Source organism: Columba livia, chromosome 25 (genome assembly GCF_036013475.1).
Source record: "Columba livia isolate bColLiv1 breed racing homer chromosome 25, bColLiv1.pat.W.v2, whole genome shotgun sequence".
Taxonomy (NCBI): Eukaryota; Metazoa; Chordata; class Aves; order Columbiformes; family Columbidae; genus Columba; species Columba livia.
In genome coordinates this window covers 614,904-641,604 of record NC_088626.1, presented here as the reverse complement: position 1 = coordinate 641,604, position 26,701 = coordinate 614,904, and the positions used below count along the sequence as shown (strand labels likewise).

The 26,701-nt window shown below is 57.0% G+C and overlaps 2 protein-coding genes across 10 annotated transcripts in view; one reads left to right on the top strand and one right to left on the bottom strand.

The window, feature by feature from the left end:
* NSD3 (nuclear receptor binding SET domain protein 3) overlaps positions 1–14,742 on the bottom strand; it is a 35,443-nt gene extending 20,701 nt beyond the window's left edge. For 4 of the 6 annotated variants that reach the window (XR_010467998.1, XR_010467999.1, XM_065040838.1 and 1 more), the window contains exons 1-7: positions 11,695–12,055; positions 4,969–5,696; positions 3,576–3,638; positions 3,001–3,160; positions 2,449–2,603; positions 1,158–1,661; positions 304–427 (exon numbers count right to left, since the gene is read on the bottom strand). Coding sequence is in view for 4 of the 6 variants with exons in the window: in XM_065040838.1 (XP_064896910.1) it covers positions 304–427; positions 1,158–1,661; positions 2,449–2,603; positions 3,001–3,160; positions 3,576–3,638; positions 4,969–5,652 (1,690 nt within the window). In the remaining 2 variants the exon portion in view is untranslated. Of the gene's footprint in view, positions 1–303; positions 428–1,157; positions 1,662–2,448; positions 2,604–3,000; positions 3,161–3,575; positions 3,639–4,968; positions 5,697–11,694; positions 12,056–14,181; positions 14,308–14,622 lie in introns of those variants that run through there. The other 2 variants (XM_065040839.1, XM_065040840.1) reach the window with 2 other exon arrangements.
* A 64-nt stretch (positions 14,743–14,806) lies between these two features.
* LETM2 (leucine zipper and EF-hand containing transmembrane protein 2) lies at positions 14,807–21,621 on the top strand. 4 transcript variants are annotated; one of them, XM_065040842.1, is made up of 10 exons: positions 14,812–15,068; positions 15,895–16,327; positions 16,475–16,618; positions 16,934–17,068; positions 17,478–17,681; positions 18,389–18,508; positions 18,993–19,103; positions 19,244–19,330; positions 19,779–19,853; positions 20,360–21,621. In XM_065040842.1, exons 1-10 carry the CDS (start codon positions 15,022–15,024, stop codon positions 20,408–20,410), a joined length of 1,407 nt encoding a protein of 468 aa, XP_064896914.1. In that variant the 5' UTR covers positions 14,812–15,021; the 3' UTR covers positions 20,411–21,621. The 4 variants fall into 4 exon arrangements, with proteins under 4 accessions (XP_064896917.1, XP_064896916.1, XP_064896915.1 ...); XM_065040844.1 differs by lacking the exon at positions 18,389–18,508 and having other exon boundaries at positions 14,810–15,068; XM_065040843.1 differs by lacking the exon at positions 19,244–19,330 and having other exon boundaries at positions 14,811–15,068.
* Positions 21,622–26,701: the final 5,080 nt, after the last annotated feature.

The following is a 26,701-nucleotide window of genomic DNA, read 5'->3' as shown; positions in this document are numbered from 1 at the left end:
CTCCGTCCTACCGTGAGAGATAATCAAGGTGTTCTGCTGCAACTTAGTTTTACATACCCGATGTAAAAGTACATTTGAGACTATACCAAGGACATGATCACAAACACAGCAACAGACATGCAGTAGTTAATGGATTTCACATGGCCTGCACAAAACCTGCGGCTGAAAAACAGAAGTCACTACAGGGACTGGAGGAACTCGAAAAGCGCTTAGTTTAGGGTGACTCAAAACTGTCTCTTTCCAGGAACCTCCATCTTTTCACCAAAGGAAAAGCTCAGCCGAGGATGCCGCGACTCTGCCTACCTGTGGAGCCGGTTGTTTCAGGAGAGGACGCGTTTTGCACCGCTGCTTTTTCATTTCTCTGATTTGATGAAGAGTTCAGTTTGTCTTGTCCTTTGACGCTTATTTCTGTTTTGTTCCCAACTCCCTTCAAAAGAAAAAGAAGATTCTCTTAACCTACTGCTGCACGTGCTGCGAACGGGCCTATCGACCTGCTCCTGCGTCCCCCACAGCGAGGCCCAGCGCCGCGCAGCACCACGGGCACAGCGAGCGCTCCTCTGCCACCTCCATCCTCGCACAGCTCTCCACCCCTCTGCCGCCCCGGCACACGGGTGAAAAACAAAATCCCAGTGACTCTTCTAACCGTCGCCTTCTCTCTAAGGCTTAAGATGAAATCAATACCCTCCAGGGGGAGAGGCAGAGAAACAGCCCTAACCCTCTTCCTTGCACCGCCTGTGAGAAGCTGCTGTGCACCGGGAGGAAGCCAGGAGGCAGAGCTCACTGCGGAAGTCTGTTACACAAGATGGAGTGAGTACTTGTTCACGCGTTATTGACAGTTCTGTCGTCTTATCCATTTCCTACAAACCCACTGAGATCCAGAGAATTTCTGGATTGCTTCAACTAGGAAGCTGGGAGTGAAGAGCGTTAATACTCTGGATGTGTTACGAGCAGGAGCGTGTCCGTGTGCAGGGAGCTGCTCGGCCACCAGCCAAACAGTCAGTGACACAGACTGCGGGTGCACCGCAACATTCTGTCCTCACACTTGCGTTTCGGTCCTTTCACTGGAGCAATTCAGTCTAACGTGTTTTGCGACACTCTGCTGGCCACCCGTCCGCTGGAAAAACCCCCGAACAGGAGTCACTACACCAAGTACGTACCTTAGTGGAATAAACAAACTGATCGATGAGTTTTCCATCCCCGGCAGCATTCTGAAGGGCAAAAACCTGTTCAATTTTAACAACCGGAGACATGTTACATTTCTGAAGATCCAGGTTGTGCATGGTTATTGAAGCTGGCAAGGATTTCCGAGCTGCAGCTGTTTTCCAGGCGATTTTCACGGGGGGCGGCTCCTCTTCCTCCACGCTCGACTGCCTCCGCTGGCTCTGTCTGCGCGCCTCGGCGCTGGAGGGCGACGCCGCGGCCGCGCTGCCGTGCTCCGGCGGGGCGCTCAGCGCCGGCTTGGGTCGCCGGCTCTTCTTGGTCTCCGCTTTAGAAGCAGCAGTCTTTTTGGCTTTTGACAAAACCTCCTCTGGCTCTTTGTCTATATAAATGAAGGTGTACTGTTCTATCCTTTCTTCCCGAGTCATTTTCAACGCTTTCTCAGCATGAGCAATACCAATGTCCCACTGAGCACGCTCTCTTTGTGGCCTTGGTTTGCGAATCTTAAGGAACAAAGACAAGCAGCTAATTACACTGAAGATTTTGCCACGTACAGCACTTAAAATGCAACCCTGAGGTTCTTTAAATCTCTCAGGCAGCAGATTTAAGTTTGCTCTCCATTTACAGGGCATTTGTGAGAGGTGGGCAGTGAATCCCCCGATCAGAGTACAAACAGGATCATACTACCATCACGATTAAAAGCGTCTGCCCGAGTTACGTATCAGCACAGACAAGCAGAGACAATATTCGGGCCAGTCATTCTGTTACGAGACACAGAATCAATCCTAGTTTAAATCCTCTTTACTCTCCTACAAACGCTCTTTTCCTTCCACCTCAATATTCTGATCAGCATAGATACTGACTGCAGTAGTCCCTTTACCCAGTAAGGAATTCCTGCAGCTAACACTTCCTTTCCAATAAAACAACAGAAAAGAACACAGCCGCTAGTATCAGGGCTGGAAGAGTGCCTTTTAAAAACCGTACTTCCAAAGAGCAGGTTAGCAGTGAACACACAGGCACCATCTGTATTCAACACTTGAATCCAGATGTGACACTCTCCAGTGCCCTGACTCCCATCAGGAGGAACCAACAACGTGAGCTCAGCCCTTTCACACGAAAGTCACGAGAGTAGAGAAACACTCCCGGTATCTTTACAAGAAGCACTTTTACCAGTGAAATGCAGACACCCTTTCCAGGGCAAAGCACTGCAGTGCTTCCCAGCCGCCCCACGGCGGCTCCGCTTACACGGGCGCTGTGGATAACCCTCCAGGCAATCAGTGCCCGCCATACCTTCTGCTTCTCAGAGTGGTTGCTGGCTTGCTTAGCAGCCTCAGCCAGTAACTGCTCGTACTGTTTGTGTCCCTTGTACTCCCGAACCCGCTTCTCGTGCACCCACGCCCGCTCCGGCTGGTTGCTGAAAAACTGAACGTGGTATTCACGGGCACCTGCAAGCGAAAAGTTCTGGTCAGCAGTTTTATCGGCAACACTCAGCTGGTTGAGCTTACGCTTTCCTCCTCCACATCGCTCCGTTCCTGCGGGTGGAAATACCTCACTTAAGTTCAGAAATAAGACGGGCTTAGATTGAGATCAGTCCAGGTAAGTACACACGAACACCCTCACGCCTGTCGGTGTCCTCACAAACACACTGGCTTGAGAAAAGTGGGGGTGTCTGCGCACAAGCCCAGGTAACCTAATACGCATTAGTTCTACACATTTCAGGAATGGCCCTGGTTAGCGCACACACAAGCAGAATTCATCCTTCAAATGGAGCTCCAAGATATTCCTCATACAGGAACAACTACAAACACTTGATATATTCTGGCAAAGATCCTCCTCCCTTACCTCTTGTATTAATTTTGGTGTGAACATCAAGCTGTGGGTCACATGAAACCATGCAAGGCCACCACGGGTACGTTCCCACCTTGGACCAGACCAGATCGCCAACCTGGAACTTGACGTCATGGCTGACTTGTGTAGGAAGAGAAGGCAAGAACTGCTGGACCTGCGAAGAAAGCGCAAGGTAAAGCCGCAGAAGGCGGTTCAGTGCAGGCAGAGGTGCGCCCGCTGTCCACGGGGACTCGGTGTTCTTCTCCTGAGCGTCCCTGACATCTGACAATCTAACGGGAGATAAACATTGCTCTGCAATACGACACGAAGGAGATACACGCAGCTGGGATTTCCACAAGATACTCACTGACAAACCAAGACACGCAACAACAACCTCCACCACCACCCCAAAAAGTCCCTGCTTCATAAACCGATTAAGAACATTGCTTTGGGGATAAAATACAGTAGGATGAGAGATGTTTTGATGCAGTAATGACTTCAAAGAAACGGCAACTGATCCATGTAACAATCAGTCCAAAAACAGTAACACACTAGAAGTTCCAAAGGTGTCGATTACTCCGTGTACTGACCGGGGTTTCCTCCAGCACCGCGTCTTCTCTCGGTCGTTCCACACTCAGCCCCTCACTTGGTCTCTAGGAAACAGGGAACAACGAAGAGAAAAAAGGAAAGCAAACACACACTCGGTAAGGGGACAGCAAGACAAACACACACGCATAATAATGAAACCAGGGAGACAAAATCGTTCACTGAAAGGCAACCACGAACCCAGAAAAAATGAATGAAGGGCTCCTTGTGCTCCGTTCAAAACACAGCAGCATAACAACCAACAAATACCTTTTTTCCCTACACTATTTCCACTACCGTCACACCTACATACAACAGTGTTCTCAGAGCTGAACGCTCAATGGTGTTTTCGTAACACTTTCATTTCAAATGGGCATTTCGGGTACGAACATCCCCCTACAGCCACTGGGTCTCCACAGAGCTTAGAGTGTCAGGCGGAGGGAACAACCGCACGTCACCCTGCTTCACACAGCCACACTGAGGGTGTAACACAGCTCGGCCTGCACCACGGCTGCTCTTTGCTGCTGGGAAGATGAGGCTAAGTGACAAGTCTCACAGCATTAACACTAAAGATGACGGAAGGGTACGTGATGAACCTACACGGAGATGAAATCACATAGTGGAAAGCCAAGCAGTGGGAGGATGAAACTGAGACTGCACCGGGGAATTCATACCGAAAACCACCAGCACAAAATCCTGTTTGTGTCAGAGCGATCTGCTGCCTGAAACACGGGTGAACGACACGCAAGGTTTGATTGTGGCACCACCTTTTGGAAGGGAAATGGAAGCTACAAGGAGGACAAAAGCAAGACCAAGATTCCTGGTGAATTCTGGACGACACGTATGACTCGGAACTCGAGAAGCAAAGTTCTAGTTCGGTCCAGGAAAGACAGAAGATCTTGTTCTCGCGATGACCAAGTAACACCAGCCAAACAGAGCGACGGGCACAGCCGAAGCTTCACGAGCAGAATCAGAGTCCTGTGTCTTCCATTAAAAATAATTACAACAACAGCACAACGAGCACACGAACCGGCTACACCAGGTGAGAGCCCTGGTCCCTACAGGGCACATCTCCCAACCCTCCCCAAAGCCGGCAGGACGAGGGTTCCACGGGAACCTCCAGGAAACCGAGCCGGGACAGGGTGCGGCGACGGCCCCATTCCTGCCAGCAGCCCCCGCACCCCCGGAACACCGACACCGGCACCAGAGGTGGCAGCAACAAGCAAGTGCAAAGGAGACAGAAACAATGAAGTAGCTTAATAACCTAATAGAGAGTATCTGAGTTTTGAGACTTTTTAAGTGTGTATGCAACTAAAACAAAGGAAAAGCACTGCCAGACACACAAACTCCATCAATGACATCAGGTATACAGATGGCTGAAACTGTTATTCCACTTACATTTTGTTCCTCTGGTTCTAATTTTGGAATTTTGTGCGACTTTCGCTCTTCCGACCGGGAAGAGTCGTGCTTGCTACTTTTTTTCCTTTTCTCTTTCCTCCCTTCATGTTTCGCCTTAGCGTACTCACTGGCTTGTACTTCATTTAGAAGGTCCCCACACAGAGAGGACTCAAACAATTCCCTGCCGTTCTGGATAGTTTTGGTTATCTTTAGTTTGATCTCTGGTGAGCCAGTCTTCTTTGGAATCACCGTTTGCAGAACCGAAGGTGGTGGTGGAGGCGGCGGCTGGGGAGGGGAAGGTTTCTCCAGAACTTCGTGTGGCCTCGCGTTCGAGTTTTCCATTTGGTAATACTCCGGGGGACTAAAGTTCCTGACCGCGCCGAACCCGTTGGCCGAGCCATTGGGGTACTGGGCGTAGGCCTGGTACTTGGCGTGGGGCTCGTACATGCCGATGGCCGGGGCGTAGCCGTTGGCCAGGGGCGGCAGGTCCTCGGGCGGGGGCGGCGGGTACTGGAAGCCTTGCTGCAGGGCGGCTTCGTACGGCGTCTGGCCACCATCTTCAGCAATGTCACTGCTGCCATCGAAGGCATCCTCTTGGCGGATGTTGGCGGAGTCAATGAGTTGAGGTGGTTGCTGAATTGTGTTTCCCATGATCCCTTGCATGAAAGAGAAAGAGAAATCCATTGTTCTGCTCCAGCATCCTTAGCTTTCCCTTTTTCTCATAGGGCCTACAGGTGAGGGAAAGGAAATAAGAAGTCAGTGCCAATCGAAAGATAATTAAGCAAATTAAATCGCTGAGAAAAAAAGATCCAAGGACCAATTTCCCCCTCTGCATTCAGCAGCCGCCTTCTCATGGACTTAAAGAGGACCGGTCCCACCAAATCTTTAAAAAGGGCTATTCACACAGTTTTGCAGAACAGCTTTTTTACATGACCACCTTCTTCCTCCCAAGCCATTTAGAGAAATGTTATAAGCACAAGTGCTTAAGAACTATGAGCTCAAGTGTTACCAAGTCACAATAACGGTGCCAGCGTCCCAAGCAGCGTCTCTAGCCCTCCCAGCCTGGCACCGGCGTCATTCACACCCAAAGCGGGAAGGCAGCACACCTGGGCCCTCGGGCACACAGAACACACCAAGTGCTCTTGACACCACCGTCAGAAAACTGAACAAGCCACAAAAAACCACAGAAGGGCCACTCAACGAGAGAGAAACCTCTTCTCTGCCCCCTCAGCTCCTCGCCAGCGCTGCAGACAGAGGAGCACCCTGTGCCGGCAGCAGACCGGGCCACGGGCACCAGTAAAGCCAAGAGGGCATTCCCGCTCAGCTGCCGGCAAAGCGGCCGCAGCGGGGGCTTCCCAGCCTCTTCCCTCCCCAGGAAAGCAGAGCAGAGCCTGCAGCCACCGGCTCCCGGCAGCCAAGCGAGGAGGGTTATTCTGCTCACCCCTTGCCCCTCACCTTAATTTAGCATGAAACACTTAGGGCCCAAACACTACATGGTTCTGAGGGGAGGAACAACAGCCTCAGCATCAAAAGATCTCCAAAACGCGAGGTTATTCACAGGATTAGATTACAGCTGAGAAAGCTGTCATACACGCTTTCACTTTTCCATTGCACATTAAACCAGCAAAATCAGACTCAATTATATTTCCAAAACTCAGCTACTGGTTCAGAGAAGGCTTTTGCATTTACCTAAATAATCTCAGTGGTCAACAAGAAGAAATCCAAGTGACCTGCGCTCCAGGTAAGAAAGGCGGGTTTGCCCCCCAGCCAGGTCACGTTAGCCCTTCCAAAGCAAACAGAGCCCTGCGTTATTTATTCTGCCTCTGTGGGCACATCGGCGGGTTACTGTGCCCGCCTGGCCGGGGTTCGAAACGGCATTCACACGGCCCGCAGACACTTCTCACAGGAAGATCTACTAATAACCCTCCTGCACTAAATTCTCACCCTCCCAATGCAACAGATTGCAACACCTTATCTAAGAGTTTCCAAAACACCAAGAGCACTTCCCTCCTCCCAGACGGCAAAAAGAAACTGAAGTTGTAACAGGAACAAGTAAAAACTTGACCAGAATTCTGCTCTATGTTCTGTGGACTCGATCCTGGGATCACACTTATGTTTGTATCCACGTTTCCTGCTCTGTGCAATCAACTGGGGGCACATGGGCCACTGTAATTAAGTGACTTCGGGGAAAAAACTTCCTAGCCCAACACCACGCAGCAACACGCACTAATCGCAGGAACGTTCCCATCTGCAGCAGCTCCCTGCACACCGGCCACAAAACCAGCAGCCAAGGGTCACTGTGGAGGGGACAGGACACGGAGCAGGATTGCGCACCGAGGTCAAACCCACAAACCACCACCCACTCCGGGAAGAGGAAGTGGGACTGCCTGTACTCGTATTTACAAACTAATTGTTACTTTACATCTGCCAAACTGAAGAGCAAACAACAGGTTTCTCACACTACTAAGCAACAGCAGCCTAGGCTGCTTTTATCCGGGCCTAACGCCCTGTTCCTCCCAGCAGAACCTGTCCCAGGGCCAGAGCACCAAGCCACGGCCACGCGGGTCCGCAGACGGTGCAACGCCTGCCCCACCAGCCAGCGAAGCCCTCCCCGACACAGGCAGAGCGCTCTCGCCGGGACAGCTGGAGCACGGTGCCGCAGCCAACCCGCTGTGCGGCTGGCACTGGGCAGCAGAGCTTCTCCGCTGACACCTCGGTGCAACTGTCCCACCAACGAGATCCAGACCCAGCGCTAACAGAACCCGAAAGCCACACGGCAGCAGCTGGCGCGCCGTCAGCACGCTTCGTTTCAGTACGGGACACAAGTTGTGATTACTGAACTTCAGAACACGCTACTTACATTGGATTTAGGAGCTAGCAGTAAAAGAAAATAGTTTTGATTATTATCTTTTTGAAAGAAACTCGTTTCTGGAGCTCGGCTGTGTGAAACAACCTCCACCCCATCCTAAGCCCGTGCTTCGTGGCCAGGACAAGCTGCACAGCTGCCTCGGCCCCTTCCAGCCGCAGCGGCGGTCACGGCTTCGCTGACCTGCTGCTCCGGGGTCCGAAAGCGCCACAAGCTGCTCTGCTCCCCCAGCGCTCACACCAGGAGCGCGGCTTCCTTCCGCCGCCTGCGCTGCCACCGCGGTCACCACACCCGGGTTTTCCGCCCCTCTTCCTCCCCGAAGCCCTGCTGAGCTTGTTCCTGTGCCCGTCACCACCCAGGAGCTGCCCCAGTAACAGACCACAACAAGGAATCCTCAACGATCCGGAACCTCAGCGTCTAAACCCACGGCAGGAGCACTTCGTAAAGTCACCCCCGAGTTCGCATGCACCGGGAACCCTGTTGTCACTGGAATATCAACAGGCTCCAGAGACTCGTCCCCATCCAGAGGCACCCACAGCGAATGGGATTTGCAGGGCCACCCGTCCACCTTGCAGAGAGCACTTCAGAGTAAATTCTTCACGCTATAACAGCGATTACTGTATTAAATTATAGTACCAGCCTCCCGCAAGCTGGAAAATTCAGCTTCCAAATATGACCCACAACAGATACCACCCTGGTACCTCACTGGAACTCAACCAAGAGATAAAGGAACAATTTAATTATAGGTTTATAGGAAGTGGATACATTATAGCAAATGAGGAACAACTTGAAACCAACGATACCTTCAAAACGGCAACTGAATTTCCTAAAGAGATGAAAAGAGCGTGCTGTGCAGAGCTGGGCTCGTGCTGTCCCACGCTGGAGGATCTGGACCAGGACTACACGGGCACGAGGTGTGACAAATACTGTCACCCTCCCCGTGAAGCGTCACAACCCAGAGTACTAAAGGAAAAACTACAAGTATAAGCAGCGCAAGATAAGGTAGGTCAACCTACCAGGGCTCAGCAGACCTTTCTTACTTTAACACTGAGTTTGCTTCACTTCCCATCCCGAGCTCCTTAGCTTGACTGAGCATAACTCGAAAAACTCAGTTACACCTCCAACAGCGAGTGCCCAGCATGGGAAAGCTTCAGGGAAACGAGGAATCCTCGGGTGCACGTTTTCTCACGAACAATCACACTTATCTAAAGCCATTTTTAACACGAGTATTTTGTAAGTGCACTCTCAGAAAACAAGACACGACGTTCTCTAATGTCACCCTCATGATGCAGTAACCAGCAACCGACCTGTCGTGATCAAACAGTTCTGAAGGACGCTGATCCCGTTTGGTGAAAGCTTTTCTTCCTCCCAAACAGGGAGTTTTGTAGGCTCACACAAATCACAACAGGGTAGGACTCCCCTATGAAACACGCAAACCTGCGTCTATCTGCTGTGCTATTGCTCCATCAGGAAGAGCTCAAGCAAAGCGAGAAAAGATGCGGTAACCGGGCAATGCGTAAGGGAAACTTCGCAAACACCCGAAGCGCCCGCCGCTACTCATCGCTGACCAGGAGCCAGGGTAAAACCTCCCAAGCAGGAGGGGGAACTGTCTGCAAGCACTGCTGCAGGCACGGCTGGGAGAAGCCGCCCGGCCCCAGCCGGGTGCCAGGGCAGACAACGGCGCTTTCCCCACCCAGCGAGAGCCGGGGGCCCCGCGCACCTCCCGCCCGGCGCCACCGGCTGACGGACCCGCGGGGACCCGCCCAGGGCCCACTGATGTGACACTGTGGCTGTCACCGCAGCGGTGAGCTGGCGCAGCACCCACCCATCCAAAGCATCGCATGCACACGTCGTAAACTGAGCCTCCACAGAACCTTTCCGAATTAGTTTGACCCTTTCTGTTGACAACACGCACACGGGCGGTGGGGTCAGCACCCACTAGACACAGTGTGTGCTGTGAGGAGAGAAACTGCCCCACCACCTCGCTGCCCCAGCTGGAGAGCGGCAGCTTGAGCCAGCCCTGCGTGCTCAGCGACGCTGCCCCCACCCCGACACGGGCTTTCTACCAACAGCCTCGACAGCAGAAGTTCCCTGAGAACAAATAACCACCCAGCTCACAACCAAACCAGTGAGATTCCAAGACAGGCTCGTTCCTACCGCCCCTTCATTCCCCGAGTCACCATGCACACGTCTGCCCCATTTTCCGCGCTGTTCCCCCCAGCGCGCCCGTACCCGACCCGCGCTCATCTCCCACGTCTGACCCGGGCAGCGACTGTTCACCTGCCCGTGTCCTACCAGCAGCTGCTTGACTGGAACAGGCTCGGTTGGTCGGGAACGGTAAGTGATGCAATCGACCTGTGCTGTGTTTCCAGCTGGAACGGGGCTTTTGCTCAAGTCCAGCAAGCAAACCTGCCCCCGAGCTCCCCACTGGAACCCCACACACCCGCACTCCTACAGTCACGTCAAAAATCACCCCGAGGACACCTTCACCACCTGTAACAGCATCCCATGGCGTTCAAATTACACGAACTTTATACAGAGATAAAACAAATATTCTTCCTGATTCCTGCATTCAGTATTTACAGTCTGCTCTGCCTCATTTTGTTCTGGGTGTCCTAAGAAATCACGCATGGCAAGTTTTGTTGACACACATTAAGACGACGCCAAGTTTTTCAAGAGCACGTAGATTCACAGCAGAAAAGTCGTAGGCTGTGGGTTTCCAGAGTCCGCCCGGACCGCGCAGCCGCTGGCGGTGAACCAGGGCCCCGACAACCCCCAGAGCCCGCGGCCAGGCCGACTGCTTCCCTGGACACCTGTCTCAAGGGGGCTTGCTGGTGTTCTAAATGCCAGAAGAGATAGTCACGTCTGTAATCTGGTTTTGATAAGGCCACTTTCAACAAGTTTCCCACGGTGACACGGAAAGAAAACAACCCAGACAGTGGCAAAGAAAATGCTACGCCTTAAAAAGAAAAAAGTTGTTTGTCTTGAAACTGGGTTTAAGAGCACTCGTTTGCTGTTAGAGCCTCCACTCAAATAGGAAGAGCGTAGGAAAATCTTTTGTTTTTCAAGGAGAGTCAGACTGACATACACACAAAACCAGCCAGACCTTTGGCAACACCGAATACTGTAACGGACAAGACACGCTCTCTCATATCAAAACCAGTGTAACAGCCGCAATATGTCTCACGTGAATAACGTCAAACTCAGGCAAGCTTGCTGAACTCAAAGATGCAAAACATGGTGGTATCAAAACAAAACATACGGTCTCGGATCAACAAATTGAACATCTTAAGCCTGTACTAATGTTGTTGAGGGTATCGACGGCCAAGGACGAGCAGAGCGAGACACAGAACAAAGCAGAGTACACTGCAACCGGACCTCAACCCAAAATAATCCGAGAGACAACAAATCTTTCACTCAGATGCGGTTCCTCAGAGCACGCACTGAAAACGCTTTTCCCCGAGAACCGACAGGTCGGCGGCGGAGCCAGCGGCGCCCGGCTCAGCCGAGGAAGAGCGCGGTGCCGGCTCCAACCCCAACTTCTCCCCTCCAGATGGGGGGTCCCCGAGCCCGGTTCCCCGCCAGGCCCCTCCGCGCCCGGCCGCTCTCCCCAGGAAGCCGCCGCTGCCCCAAACCCAGCCCGGCGGGACAAGCGCGCGGGCCCCGCCGCGCGCCCCCGAGCCCGGCCCGGCCCCGCCGTGCCCGCGGGGGGGGCTGGGGACGCTGCCCGCTCCCCCTCCCTCCGCGGGGCGGCCCCGGGGGCTGCGCCGCCGCCGCAGCAAACATGGCGGCCGCGGCCCCTTTAAGCCCGGGCGGCCCGGCGCCGCCGCCCCCGCCGCCCGCCCGCCCGCCGCCCTCACCTTCAGTCTGTTCCATTCTAACTGCCCCCGCCGCGTCCACCCAGCCCAGCGGAGACAAAGGCCGGCGGCGGGGGCGGCGGCGGCGGGGCCTCCCCGCCTCCTCCCGCAGCAGCAGCAGGCCGCGACGGAGCCCCGGCCTCGATTTCCGCGCCCCCGCCGCTGGCGCCGGGCTCCGCCCCGGGAGGCCGCCCGCCCCACCACCGCCCGCTCCCGGCCGCTGCGGCCAAGGGGAGGCGCTCGGCGGGGCGCGGGCGGGCGCGGGCGACCGCTGGCGGCGGGGGACGGCGGCGCTCGGTGCCGCTCTGCCCGGGTCCCGGCCCCGCTCCCGCGCCCTCCGCCTCCGCCCCCCCCGCCGCCGCCGCCGCGCAGGCGCGCGCGCACGCGCCGCCCCGCCCCCGCCCGCCATTGGCCGCTGCCGCCGCAAGGCACGCCGGGGGATGTAGTCCGGGCGCCGCGGCCCCGACCCGCTCCCAACGGCCGCGGGTTCAAATCCCGCCGCTCCGGAACACAGACCCCGAGCTCCGCTGGGAACTCTCGATCTGGCTCCGGGGCTCGATCAAGAACGGAAACGCTGCAGTCAGGAGCTCTCAGTCCCGCTTTGTGTGGAAAACTGCGCACCGAGGAGTATGCCATTAACTCCCCTCCTCCACAACCTTCAACTCTTCTTCTGCGGAGGAAAACGCGACCAAAGCGCACACAATACATCTCCCCTGCAGCAAAAACATTAACACGCAAGGGAAACAAACTGAAAACAGAAAGCAAGCAAAGCTCAGGAGAATGGAAAGTAAACAAGATGGGAAGATAAGGTGACGTCTGTCTGCTACCAGAAAAAAGAGGAAGTTGGATAATAAAAGAAGCACATTAGATAGAGACGTGATCCAACACGGACGAGGAAGGCGAAGAGCGACTGGGCAAGGAGCCCCACTCGCGCAGCGGGTCACTGCCCAGCGCGCAGCGGCTCTGAGCCCGCAGCGAACGGCTCTCCTACAGCGAATTTAAAAAGCAGTTCTCCCCCTCCAATCCAATAAGGGACCAAAAACGGAGGTGACCTAAAAAACACTTTCTCTCCCTCTCTTCCTCTCCCTTCCGTAAATTCTAAATGCTTAATATTAAGCATGAAGGTCAATATGAATATACAGAGGGTCCTGAAGTAGTCGAGGCATAAGAATGTATTTTCTTTCTGATTCCTTTTGACAACTCATGAACATCCTGGCAGGAATTACTCTTTTTTCTCCTGTTCGGTTTTCCTTCGCGTGACTTTTTCCTGCTCCTGGTAGTTTTTTACTGTTGGTTTGGAAACCACCAGCAGAGCTGAAGCTGCAACGAGGGACGCGCCACGACCGCGGCTTCACCGTTCGGAGCCCGGAGCTCCCCGTTTCCAGCTCCAGGAGATCAGCACACGGAACCACACGCAACCGCCGCTCCGTCAGTCACAGCCCCAGCGCTGCCCGCGCCCCAGAGCTTCACAACGGCCCCCGAGACGCACCCACGAGACAACAACATTCCTGAGCAGTCACAGAGGTGCCACATTCCCCCTGAATAATTAAATGCAGCGCGCTAATTGCTTCCAGAAGCTGTGCCCCCACTCCTGCTGCCTGCGTGTTTCACAACAGCTCAGAACCGCCGCCTGTTCCTGGACAAACGGTCCCTGCCCAGGGCTGCTCCCAAAAAGACAGGGAGGCCTTGCTAAGGGGGAGCAGAGGCTGCAGCTCAAGGGGGGAGCGGAGGCCGCAGCTCAAAGGGGGGAGCGGAGGCCGCAGCTCAAAGGGGGAACGGAGGCCGCAGCTCAAAGGGGGAGCGGAGGCCGCAGCTCAAAGGGGGAGCGGAGGCCGCAGCTCAAAGGGGGAGCAGGGGCCGCAGCTCAAAGGGGGAGCGGAGGCCGCAGCTCAAAGGGGGAGCGGAGGCCGCAGCTCAAAGGGGGAGCGGAGGCCGCAGCTCAGTCCCGGGGCTCCCAGCGCAGCCCCAGGGAGCGGCTCTGCCCCCGTCGCCGCAGCGCCCACCCGAGGCCCAGCGCCTCACTCCGCTCAGCAGCACCTGCTGTCAGCTCCCTGTCGAGGCCGAGTCCCCCGTCACCGCCCAGGCACGTTTCTCCAGCTGCCTACGTGTTGCATCAGACCTGCGGTATTTGTCTCAAACACGTCAGGGCTTGAAACTCCCTTCTGACGCCTAAAGCTGCTCTCAGGCGACAACACACAAAAGGAGACAAAGGAGACTCTACTGTTACCCGACCTGTACATGCGGCTGCTCAGAATATGTTCTGTTCTGTATATAGATACAAACTGCAATCACTTAGATAGGAACCGTTCACGTAAAAGCAAAGTTTTGTTCCGTACGAAAAACAAAGGGATGCTATCAGTGTTTTACGGGATGGCTGCTGAAACACTGGTGGCGTTTTCAAAGAAAACCCTATGGATGCACCAGGAAACAGCCGACGCGGCCACCAGTGAAACGGCGTGGTGTGCGCTAACGGCTTAAGAACCCTCCTACCTTCCACCAGGACCCGAGCCCGGGCTTCGCGGTCACGGCGAGGCGTGGAGCCAAACCTGGGAGTCCCTTCCAGCCAGGAGCCCGCTTCCGCACACGGCTCTCGGGTTCTCTGCCGCTCTTCAGGCGCTACGCAAACAACAAGAAGGCAGAGGTGAGGCCAGGCCGCCAGCGCAGCTGCTCCGGCCCCGGCGCGCTGGCGGAGCCGCCTCGGCACCGGGGAGAACCGACGGGACAGCGGGAGGATGGAGCGACCACGGGGCCCCAGCACAGGCCTCAACTCAGGCCTTAGGCTTCAGCGCAGGCCTTGGGCCTCGGCTCGGGCCCAGAGGCCGCCCCGGCCGCTGTCCCCGGGCCCCCCGGCCCCGTCCCGGTCCCCCCGCCCCGCTGCCCCCCTCCCTGACGTCACGGGCAGCCCCGCCGCCCCGCGATGTCGTCACGCACCGGCCCGTGACATCACCCCGCCGGGCCCGCCCTCCGGCACGTCGCTCCTCGCAGCCAATGCGCGGCCCTTCCTGAGGGCACCTCGGGTCAAGCCCCGCCCCGCCCTGCTCCCATTGGGTGGCCTGCGGCAGGGCCGCGACCCTGCCTTCTGGTTGGCTGTCGCCGAAGGGGCTGTGACGCCACGCGATGGCGTGATGCAGAGGGAACCATAGAGCGCCGCTGGCTGGGGTAGAGCGGCACGGGCGGGGCGCGATGGGCCAGCCCGGGAGGACCGGGCCCATGGCGGGGAGCTGGGCGGCGGGAACGGGACCGGGCCCCGGCGGCCTGTCGCCTTCGCCGCCGGAGATGAGGGTCCCCCCGCTGCCCGCCGCCGGCCGGAGCCGCTGACTCGGTGCCACCATGGCCGCCTGCGGCTGGAACGCGCTGCTGGCCGCGGCCAGGCCCAGGTGAGGCGGGGTCCTGGGGAGCCGGGCCGGGCTGGGGGGGTCAGCCCGGGACCCGGGGGTCCTGGAGACCGGAGGGTCCGGCCGCCCTCACCGCGACCGCCGCGGCGTGACCGGGGCTGCTCCGCTGGGTCCCGGCCGGGCTGCTGCCGTTCTCCTGCCCGAACAGGGGGCGCAAACACATTGTCCAGCACTGAGGGGCCTCAGCAGCTGTCGTAGCGCAGAGCAGCGCGGCCTTAGCTCTGCTATGAGCCATAGCGGTGGGAAAAGCCCTCAGGGTCACCAAGTCCACCCGCAGCCCGCCCCGGCACTGCCCCGTGCCCTGAGACCCTCATCTCCGTCCAGCCCCCCAGGGACCGTGACTGCAGCGCCGCCCGGGGCAGCCTGTTCAGTGCCCACAGCCCTCTGGGGAGAAATTGTTCCCCATACCCCAAGCTCCTCACCTCTCTCCAGCGCTCAGCCTGGCTCTTCCCGCTCCTGCGGGAGGGACGGGGCAGGAAACACAGAGAGCTCCGTTCTGTTAATAAACGTTCGGTGAGAGAAGGGGCCTTGGCTTTTCTTTGTTTGCAACTGGCAAACTTTAGCCGATGTGATTGTTTAACGGCTTCCCAGGGGCAGCACGAAACCTTGAGTTATTCTCCCCGAAAGAGAAGAGTTTTAAGCATGAGGCAAGCTCTCAGTATTTTGCCTGTTGCTGAAGGACAGGAATTTCAGTTGCTGAAGCAGCCACAAGATCCATTTCACAAGATTAATTTGGCACTCGGAACAGCGATTTGTAACACTCTTATCTGTACCTTAGCCACTATTACTTACTTGAATATCTCTCCAGTTTCAGAGGCTCCCACCTCCTGGTGCGCTCCAGTCCTCCGTACGCTCCAGCGCTTGCTTTTGTCCCACTTGTGGATTCCCATCTAAACCGGACTTTGGTCAGAGACGCTGAGAAGCAGCGATGGCTGCGCCGCGCACCGTCGGGCACCGGCCTGCGATCGTTCCACGCGTCCGCCTGCTCGCGACAGCAGCCCCGGGCCGAGCCTCCGCCCCACCGAAGCGCCGTGAACCGGGACGCTAAACCCGCAAGGACTCCAGCAAAAAACATCGTAGAGACTCCAGTGGGAACAAGGTCCTTGCGCCAACGGGTGGTGGATGAGCTGAAACATTATTACAACGGGTTCCACTTGCTGTGGATCGACACCAAGGTGGCCGCCAGGATGGTGTGGAGGCTGCTGCACGGTCAGGTCCTCACTAGGAGGGAGAGGCGAAGGGTAAGTGCCAAGCACGTGAACGCCTTGCTAAAGCAATGCACTGGGAGGCTGACTGCACCAAAAGAAGTTAAACCACTCCGTTTCCACTTTGGAACACTCTTTTTGTCTGGTTGAATGATAATTTCTGGTGTGCTCTTCTCTGTGCAGCTGCTGCGGACGTGCGCGGATCTCTTCCGGCTGGTTCCCTTCCTCGTGTTCGTCATCGTCCCCTTCATGGAGTTCCTGTTACCCGTGTTCTTGAAGCTCTTCCCTGAAATGCTGCCCTCAACGTTTGAGACAGAGTCAAAAAAGGTTTGTGTTGTTTCCAGAGACGCAGGTGCGTGTTCCAGCTCGTTAGAACGCCTGTGCAGCTGCATAGGGAGCTGCTGGTGACCACTGTCGTCCTCACACACGTCTGGGTCAGACGGTCCTGGCTTATTCCGAGACAGGAGAGCAGAATGTGGAGACCATTCTGTAAACAGTGATCCGTAGGGAAGTGCACAGCGATTCCATTTTCTACAATATCCGAAGCCTCTTTGCTTGCAGTACTGAAGTTTCGTCTCTTTCCCAGAATCCCTCCTGATTTTCAAGTGGAATTTTTACTTGTGTTTTGTTCCCTCCATGAAGGAAGAGAAGCAGAAGAAGAAGCTCAGTGCAAAGCTGGAGTTAGCCAAGTTCCTGCAGGAGACCGTGGCAGAGATGGCCAAAAGGAACAAGGCGGATACAGGCCAAGGCAGACAGTTCTCCTCCTACGTGCACCAGGTGAGCTGCGCTGGGCGACGGCAGCAGTGCTGACAGCAGCGTTGGTGCCGCTGGTTTGGGCAGCGAGGGTGGGGTTTGTGTGGAGGTACAGAGAGGTTTGGCAGCGCAGAGCTGTCCCGTCAGCTGTTGGTGACAGGGCTCCAGTCGCAGCTCGTACCCTGGTGAAATGGGTTGTAGAAACCAGCATTTCCATCCTGGAACAACAGCCAAAGCTTCACCGTGGGAAATCGTTCAAGCTGCCGCTCAGAAACTCTGTTTGGCTTTGGCCTTTCAACTGTGTAATTCTGTTTCCATGGAGAGGTGGGAACAGCAGTGTGAGAAGCGGGAGGGCTCCTTCCTTGGAGGGGAAAGAGGATTCACAACCTGCGATTCTGTTTCACTTTGGCCCTGGTGCCTCTGCTTTGCGTAGATCCGTCACACCGGCCACCGGCCCAGCACCCAGGAGATCGTGCGCTTCTCCAAGCTGTTTGAGGACGAGCTGACCCTGGAGCACCTGGAGCGGCCGCAGCTCGTGGCTCTTTGCAAGTTGCTTGAGCTGCAGCCCATCGGCACCAACAACCTGCTCCGCTTTCAGCTCCGGCTGAGGCTCAGAACCATCAGGGCGGATGATGAAGTAAGTTTAAACAAGCGCAGACGTGGCTGCTGGGGGGGACGCACGCTCCTCGCAATCTTGGGCTCTGCCCTCTGAGTCACAGGCCGCCTGCTCGGCCTCGGGTGTGTGCCGCTGCCCAGCGCCGTCCTCCGCCGCGGAGTTCAGTGTTCATGGGACGGATTCTGACAGTTTCCAGGAAGAAAACAGAGGTTGTTCTTTGTGCGCCCTTGCTGTCTTTGGTGAACCCCAACACGTGGGGCACTGCAGATATTGTCACTGTTTAGAACACCCTCATGGTTTTGTCTGGAGTCACACTAATTGTAAAAAAGGGAGGTTCCAATTCTGGAATAAATACCACTAGGAAGAGGCAGCCGGTCCTGACAGGCGGGTGCAGCTTAACCACGGGTTCGGCTTTCAGGCCTGCAGTCCTCACAGGGTTGCCCATCTTTGGGCAATTCTTCAAACCTGTAGGATCACATGTAAAAATGAAATTCTCAGTACTTGGGGAAATAACTAATGAGGATCCAAGTTTTCCAGCTCTGTAGCCGAAGCCTGTCCGCTGCCAAGGTCAGAATGAACTATGGACAAAGCCAGTTCTGTCTCACCTTGTGCTGGTGGGACTTGATGCGCATTCACCGACACAGACACGTCTTTGGGCCCAAGCTCATCAGGTCACCGAGGGCCTTGGCTCACGCGGTGCCGAGGTGGAACGCTCCCTTTCGTTTCAGATGATCGCCAAGGAGGGAGTCGGCGGGCTGAGCGTGTCGGAGCTGCAGAGCGCCTGCAGGGCCCGGGGGATGCGCTCGCTGGGGCTCTCGGAGGAGCAGCTCAAGGAGCAGCTCAGACAGGCGAGTGCGCTCTGCTCTGCTCTGCTCGTGTGCAGGAGCTTTCTGCGCACCGCGGAGCTTTAAGGCCTGAAGCACCCAGGTAACGCCTTACAAGCAGCATCAGGGTAGCTGGAAACAGGATGAAGAGGGGTGTGGAATATGTTTTAAGCTTCTGAAGTAGCCAGCACTTGCAGTAGAGCCCACACTAGGCTTTCCTAAGCATTCAGACGGTTTACGGGTGCTGCTGTGGGTGCGGTGTTTCAGGTGAGCTGTAGATAATTCAAAGGACTTGGCTGTTTGATGTTGGTACCTCACTAGTAGCTGGAAACCTTCTCTCCAGTGTGTATCCCACAGGGTATTCTTAACTCTGCAAAACTATTTCTGCTCTTTGTGGTAACTTAAAGCTGTATTGGCCAAACTCAAGATAGCTTTAAGATCGTTAAGGACAAAGAGTGCTAGATAGAGCCAATACGAAATAACTTTTCCCTCTGTTTCCCACTCGCAGTGGCTGGATCTGCATTTAAAAGAGAACGTTCCACCTTCTCTGCTCCTGCTTTCCCGTGCCTTGTACTTAATAGATGTGAAGCCACAGTCTGTTCCGGTTCCACAAAATAAGGTGCGTTGTTTGAATAAAACCTTCAGGTTAATGGTTTAACCATTACGCGTTGCAAAAATGAAGTGCTGTGACATGAATCTTGTTCTTTGATCCTCCAAGCGGACTGAAGTAACCGTGCTGAACTGTCTGCTCTTCCGTAGGTAAGTGGAGCTGCTGAAGCGGTGACATCCGTTCCCGGAGGGCGGGAGATGCTGGTGGATCCTGCCCCTGTCGTGCAGGGAAGAAAGGTGAGAAGAGAGCGGTCTGCAAGTTGCTGTATTCACAGAAACACAGAGACTTCGGTCCGGGTGCACGGAGCTCGGAGGAGCCAGCTCAGGGTGACTTGTTCTCAGCTCTCCTGGCAAATTGTCCAGGACAAAGAGCCAAAATACCTGGAGTGAGAAAACCAGAGCACGCAGTTCTCAGCATAAGGCTGAAGTGAATTCCTTCAATTGGTCCAAGCTAATAAGAGCAGCAGCCGAAATTAAAGGAGAATATTGTGTCAACTGCTAGAAATAGTTCCAAATAGTGCTGTTAAATAGTAGGGGAAATGCTGGAAACACCGCCATGCGCCCTTCACAAACATGCGTTGCAGGGCCCAGCCTTGCTCGGACGGGAGGAGGGATGGTACGGGGTCTGGCTAGAGCGTGGCTTTCCGAGAGGGCTCTGCGACTTACAGCTGCTTTTTCCTTAAAGAACGAAGAGTTTGTGTCTCAGACGACAGAGAAGTTGCCAACCCCAGAGATGTCAGCTAAGCCTCCCCCACAAGAGGTAAGATTTTAAAGAGTCCTCAGCTTCCCAAAGGAGAGTGTTCATCACAGAACTCACAGACAAACCGGGGAAACTTGGGCCACAAGATGATCTGAACGTTAAGGTCAAGGAGCAACTGGAGAAGTTGTGGACGAGAACTGCATTGAGGGCTGTTAATACGAAAATACCACGTGTGACCTCTGTCAGCAGTGCTAACTGCCATTTTCTATCTCTAGAAGTACTTCTACAGTGATTTGCCTTTCTTTCACCCATTTGCTTTCTGGGGATATTTCAGTCGGGTTTAGCTGCTCTCGTGTACATGTTGGGTGCCACTGCAGGCAAGTTTGGAGTCCAGGCTGAGTTTTATCAGCAGAATGCTCCTTTACCCTGGAGAACTGTGTTCACAGCAGCTGTTGCTCTCAGAGCAGCTTCCTGTAGTAAACGGGAGGACACCAAAAAGAGTTTTTGAACTTTAAGCAGCATTTGTGTTGAAACTGCCTAAAATCCGCGACTTTCTCTTCCCCCAGACTAAACTGGAAGCGGCTCAGAGCAGCAATGCCGGTGCCAACGGGGCTTAGGCTGGAGCCTGGGGACTGTCCTGTGCTGCGACAGGAGCTTTGGTGTCGGCCCTCCCGGGAAGGGACGGGCGGGTTTGCAGGGGCTGCTGCGCACACGAGGTGCCGGCGCCGCCGGGGCTCCGCGTCCGCTCCACGCTCGCTCCCCGGCCAGGCCAAGGCTGTCGCAGGGGCCCGCTCCCCACTTGGACTGGATCCCCTGCCCCCACCAGTTCAACTTATGCTGTAAATACCTAAATTATGATGCAACTGTCTGTGTTCCTACTGATCAGGTGCTCTAAACCTTAGGAGAGGCAGCTCGTCACTGTCACAAAGGCCTGGGCGCAGGATGAGTTAGGCTGCAAGCCCACTAAAGCCCGTTCTGCAGTTTGAAATCCTCCGCAGGACCCTACCCACATATCCAGGGCTTGCAGCCCGCTCTGCTGCCATGTTAAACTCAAGCTCTTGATCCTAGTTAGCCCGGTTTAACCGATAACCAGTGCACAGAATGACCCGCGCAGCCCTTGCCTGAGCTGTCGCACCCGTACCGCGGTGGCCGGCGCTGCTCCGCGCGGCTGGGCTGAGCTGCTCGAAGGACTGGAGGGATCGGAGCGGAGCAGCGCGGAGCAGGGACGGCGGGGGCGCCTGCGGCACCAGGACGGGCTGCACCCGCCAGACCACGCGGGTTTAGGGTCCGGCGGGTCGTGCAAGGCGCCCTGGGCACCTGCACACATCTTTGGTTAAACCTTGCCAGGCGCGGACTCGCTGTATTTACAAAGCGGTTCCTCGCACACCCCGGCGTTCACTAGTTTTTTGGTAGACTCGACTGAAAAGCTGGTTTTAACATTTGTTAATTTTTATTTTTACTTTGTCCTATGTAAATATCCAGAAGTGACTCACATGATGGGTTTTAAATATATGTATATTTATACTCACTGTAAAATTAAAGTTAGACTTGGTGCTAAGCAGAACGAAACGTCTTTTCTAGAGGTCAGACAGCCTCTAGAGCAGGCGACTCAAAGAAGCCAGCTGGGTGTTACCTGCACTTTAAACGTGCGATAGAGGCTCCTGCCTCTATGCAGCAGCAGCTTGTGCAATCGGCTCCCGTCCCGCGTCCTCAGCTGTTCCCGCACCCACAGCTCGTACGGCCAGGACGCAGCGCTGAATAGTTGTGTTAATCGGTGGTCGGTAAACGAGAATAAACGTGATGTCAATAAAATGTGCATTTAGCAGAAGCCTCGTCTCCCTGGTAACACCGACAGTCACCGCTATTTGAACCGCTGGGGCTGGAAAAGCGCCTGTTCAGTGCAGGATTTCACTGGTGCTGAGCGCCGGGATGGGTGCAGAGCTCAGAGAACATGGGTGATGTCTGTGTGATGGCTGGAGCATGTAAACAGCGAGAGGGAATTCCTGAATTGAGGGGAAGCGGGAAGAGCCTCGCGAGGGGAAAGTCTGTGATCAAAGCGCACGAGCTGGGCTCACGGAGCCCGCCCAGCCCACCGGACCGGGCGATCGGAGGGGACTGATCCTGTCCCGCACCAGCGGGTGCGCACAACAATTCCATCACCATCGATGATTTCTCCAGCTCCGCCACACCGCCCCAAGCCCCTCTCTGCCAGCAGCCGATAGTTCGCATCACTGCCACCAAGGGACGTGTTTTACTAGTACAGTGGGAAGTAATTAGTCTGTGTACGAGTCGTGCAAATGAACCTCATCCGGTGCTGTCCCGGCACTGGGACCCACGGCTGTGCTGGGGGCTCTGCCAGCTCTGCGTCCCCGCACCAGTAACCCTGTCCCCGCACCCGCAACCCTGTCCCCGCCGGCGCGGGGGCACTGGTCCGGCACAGGGACACAGCCCCTTCCTGCCGGCAGATAGCAGCACCAGCCAGTTCTCCATTGAAAAGCCCCAAATGGGCTGCTGGGAGCTAAACCGCCTTGTTTGGGGACAGCCCACCCTGTCCCTGAGCCCCGTGTGCCCAGCTGCACCCCGGGGCACCTCCCGCCGGGCAGGGCTGCGAGCCCACGGCAGAAACCTGCGAAAGCGTTTGAAACAGGTGCAAAACCCCTCACATCCCAGGGGCAGACAGCGAAACCCCTTGGGTTCACACAGGATCCTGCCACCAGGTACGAGGGACACTCAGCAACCGGTATCGAAGCACTCAGACCCTGCACGGACAAGTCGGGGCGGTCCCTGCGCGGGGTCGCTCGCCGCTGCTGCTGCTCCCCGGTGCGTCTGGGGCCGCCCCCCCGGGCTGGAGGGGACACTCCGGGAGCAGCTCCCGCCACCAGCCCCCCGGGTCCCAGCTCCCCGAGCAGCACGAACAGCCGCGTGTCCAGGACGCCTTGCGGGCTGCTCTCGTTCCGCAGAGCTGGCTGCAGCGCACGGGGTGTCCGGGCCCCGCACGCAACCGCAGCACCGGCAGGGGAGGCAGAGGCTGGGTGGGAAGTTGTTTGTATTTCCAGGGGCAATTAAGAGCATTACCCAGAAATGCCCTCTCGCCAGAGCCCGGCTGAGGAATTCCAAATTCCCAGAGTCAACCACTCATTAGTGCAGCGTAATGAAGTGTTTTCGGCACTGACCAGACTTCAAAGGTTTCTGTTCTCTCTGCAGCAGCTGAGCTGCAAACCCCAGAGCCCTGTGGGACCTGCACCAAGGAACAGGCTCGTCCTGCCCTGCCCAGCGCTGCAGCGTCCCACACAGACCCAGCCCAGCACCAGCTGAGCAGCATCAGCCCATCAGCATCTCGGGGTCAACAACCCCATGGGGACCGCAGGACAAACGCTGCTGCAGACCCGACACGGGCTCTCGGGACGCACAGGAGCACAGAGCAGGAGACGCTTCTCTGTCCTTGCTGCCACAGCTGCGCCAACACTGCCCTGATTTCTACCCTCCCTCTGGGGAGCAGAGGCGCTAAACCCGAGTCACCCAGGGTGTCTGACCCTGGAACAAGGGTTCGTGTGACACCGGGTCCCGCAGTGCCCTGCAGAGCCCAGAGACGAGCTCTGACTTCCCAGCAGCCAGGAACGGGGTCACCAGCAGCATTTGCAGAGAAACCCCAACTGCCTGTGGTTGAGCTGCAGGGGCAGGAGCCGGGAGACCCCCCCACCCCTTCCACAGCCTCAGCTGTGCAATAAGTCAACTGTTCCTTAGAGAACGACGGTAACAAAGACAAGAGCACAGAGCCCCGGTGCTGGGGAGCACTTACCGGTGGTGCTGGGGGCTGCAGGCTGTGGGGCAGCCATAGGGCAGGAGCCCTTCTCCTGCCCCGCATTTAAAGGGACTGGGCGGCCCCCTGCCCAGCACAGGCTCCCTGGGGCGGGGCCTCGGGGTGTGTCCGCAGGGCCAGGGGTCCCGGGGCAGGGTGCTGCCTTTGGGGGCCACGGCACCCTGGGGTGCACCCAGCTCGGGACCCGCAGGAGGCACCCCCTGCCGGCTGGGGAGTTTTCAGGGGGTTTGGGGAAATCACAGTTGAATTTCAACTTGTCGGGGGCTTTTCCGGGCTGGGTACAAAGGTAGGCAGAAAATTACTGAGATAATACCCTTAATTTCCTGCAGATGGGTAATGTTCCCTTGCACGACTGCCACTCCGATAGTCCTTAAATACATCTTAGGGGAACATCTGATGCCACATAATACAGGATAATGAGGGAAGTCATCTTCTCCCACCCCATGTTCCAGGCTGGTGACTGCTCCAGCTTCTGAACCCAGCCGAACTCCTCCTGGCAGCGTCCGCAACCGCGCAGGGAAGTCTGAGGTGAAACGAGCAGATTGTGGTTCCCCCGGCGGCTGCTTCGCCACTTGGGCTCGACCAGCCCCAGAGGAGCAGCGGCTGCGCCCGGCGGGTCCAGCAGCCCCTGAGCATCCTGCACCGCGGGAGGTGCTGGGGACGGGTCTGTGTGCTGGGGACAGGGGTTCCCCCAGCCCCGTGCCCATCCCAAATGCACCCAGCCCGGCTCCCTGTTCCCCCAGCCCCGTGCCCATCCCAAATGCACCCAGCCTGGCTCCCTGTTCCCCCAGCCCCGTGCCCATCCCAAATGCACCCAGCCCGGCTCCCCGGGTCGCTCCTGCGCGGGCGGAGGCCGAGGAGGAGGCTGGTGGGAGGAAGGCAGGGCCGGCCTGCGCTGGCTCAGGGAGCAGCACATTCCTCTGCTGAGAGGTTTTGCAGATGGAGGGTGAGCAGGGGCTGGCGTGGAGCCCGCGGCATCACCGGGGCTTCGGCTGGCCATCCCACCCGCGGGCAAGCACCGGAGTCCCGCAGCCCCGTCCCCGCTGCGCTCTGCTGTGCCCGCACCGCGCAGACGTGTGTGCCAGGAGTCACTCCGCGTCTGTTTTCCTCCGGTGTTTTTAATTTAGAAAGATCTGGAAGCTGGGGCGTGCTCTTCCCTGGTTTTCCTATGGTAACCCCAGCTGCACCGCGGAGCCACCAGCTTTGGAGTTCAGCCTGAGAGTGAGTGCAATGGGAGAGCAAACCCTGAACACCCTGAGCGCAAAGGGTGAGCAAGCCCTGAATATTCTGGGAGGGAGCACAAAGTGTGAGCAAACGCTGCACACCCTGAGAGCAAACCCTGAACACCCTGAGAGCAAACTGTGAGCAAACCCTGAACACCCTGAGTGAGCACAAAGTGTGAGCAGACCTTGTACACCCTGAGAGCAAACTGTGAGCAAGCCCTGAGTATTCTGGGAGTGAGCACAAAGTGTGAGCAAACCCTGCACATACAGTGAGCACAAAGTGTGAGCAAACCCTGCGCACAGATTGAGCACAAAGTGTGAGCAGACCCTGCGCACAGACTGAGCACAAAGTGTGAGCAAGCCTGCCCGTGTTCTGGGCGAGCAGGCACTGGGGCCAGGTGGAGGCGGTGAACCCAGGCAACTTTGGGCCACTGACGCAGCTCTGAACAAACCCATTTGCAGACCAACCATCCCTGCACACCCCCAGCCACTTCCACCCTGGCACCTTCCCGCCCCCCCAACCCACAGGCACAAAAAAGGGAGAGTCAGCAGTTTTTGCTGCATGACCCCCCCGAGTGCGCAGGGGAAACGACCCCAGCAGAGCCCCAATAAATTACTGGATTCTGTTCTGCAGAGTCGGGCGAATTAACCGCCGCAGAGCTCCAAGGCCGCGTGTGCCTTGGCGTGGGGAGAACTTTTCCAGCCGTGCGGGTGCCAAACACCCCTCGGCCTCCCCTCGGCTGGGCCAGCCGGCTCCGCTGCCGCTCCGTCCTTCCCCAGCACCCCCTGCGTCGCTGGTCCCGGCTCAGAGCCGGGCTGTACGGCACGGGGTCTGCCGCATCCCACCGGTGTACGCTGTGCCGGCATGGGGACAGCGGTCTGCCCGGGACACGGGGCGTTCTGCTGGATGCTGGCTGGAAACGTCCCCGTGCTGCTGGTCCTTGCGTCAGCCTCTTCCGCAGAGCGCCGTGGGGAAAGGTGCAGGCTCAGCACTTTTATAGTAGATTAATATTCAGGGGGAAAAGCACTGATTTAGTGAGGCCCAAGCACAACAAAGGCTGAGATTTATAGCCTTCTGTGTTGGAGCGTTGCATTCCGAGCAGGCTTTCTGCCTCTGTTGTACGTTCGTAACAAAGCAGAGGGAGGTTTTCACCAGCCTCGAGTCATGTAGAACGAGGGCTCCGCAGCCAAACCGCGCAGGACGGAGCCCTGGCCGCAGCGTGGGGCTGCGGGGGGTGAGGGTCCCCTGCCCGCCCCACCAGGCTGGGACACGGACCCTGGTGCTGCCCCCGCGTCACCCAGTGCCCAGCACCCACCATGGACGGGGCGTGGGGGGCAAAGGGGCATCCGCTCCTGCAGCTGTGCACATCTGGCTGCATCTGCTCCGCTGACAGCGGCCCCTGGCCAGGCTGTGGGTGGCCGGGGGGCTGGAGCCGGAGCCCCGGGACCCGCCGACCCCCCGTCAAGGTGGAACCGCGGGGAAGGTTCTTGGCGCGGCTGGCGGGCGGACAAAGCCCAGCTCAGGCGGAGCGGAGCAGCCAGGCCTGGGCCGGGGCCAGGGGAGCGGCTGGCGCTGCACAGCGGAGGCTTTAAAAGGAGAGAACGAGGGAGGCGAGGAGGGGAGCAGACAAAGGGTGTTCTGAGAGCCAAACACGCGGCCCTGGCCCCAGCGCTTGGCGGCCACCGGTGCCCAGTGTCCCCTGCCACCCACTCGGGGTCCCTGTGATCTCATGTTGGTTTGGGGTCATTTCCCAAGAGTCCCCATCACACCCATCCCTGCAGCCCTCCGGGGCTGCGGCTGGGTGACAGGCAGCACGGTGTCCCCAGGGCTCTGTGCAGTGTCCCCAGGGCTCTGTGCGGTGTCC

Coding starts and splice junctions, on each gene's coding strand:
- LETM2 (XM_065040842.1), top strand. CDS start 15,022: ATGGCCGCCTGCGGCTGGAACGCGCTGCTGGCCGCGGCCAGGCCCAG. Junction 16,619..16,933: donor TTGAGACAGAGTCAAAAAAG/GTTTGTGTTGTT, acceptor CCCTCCATGAAG/GAAGAGAAGCAGAAGAAGAA. Junction 17,682..18,388: donor CCATCAGGGCGGATGATGAA/GTAAGTTTAAAC, acceptor CTTTCGTTTCAG/ATGATCGCCAAGGAGGGAGT.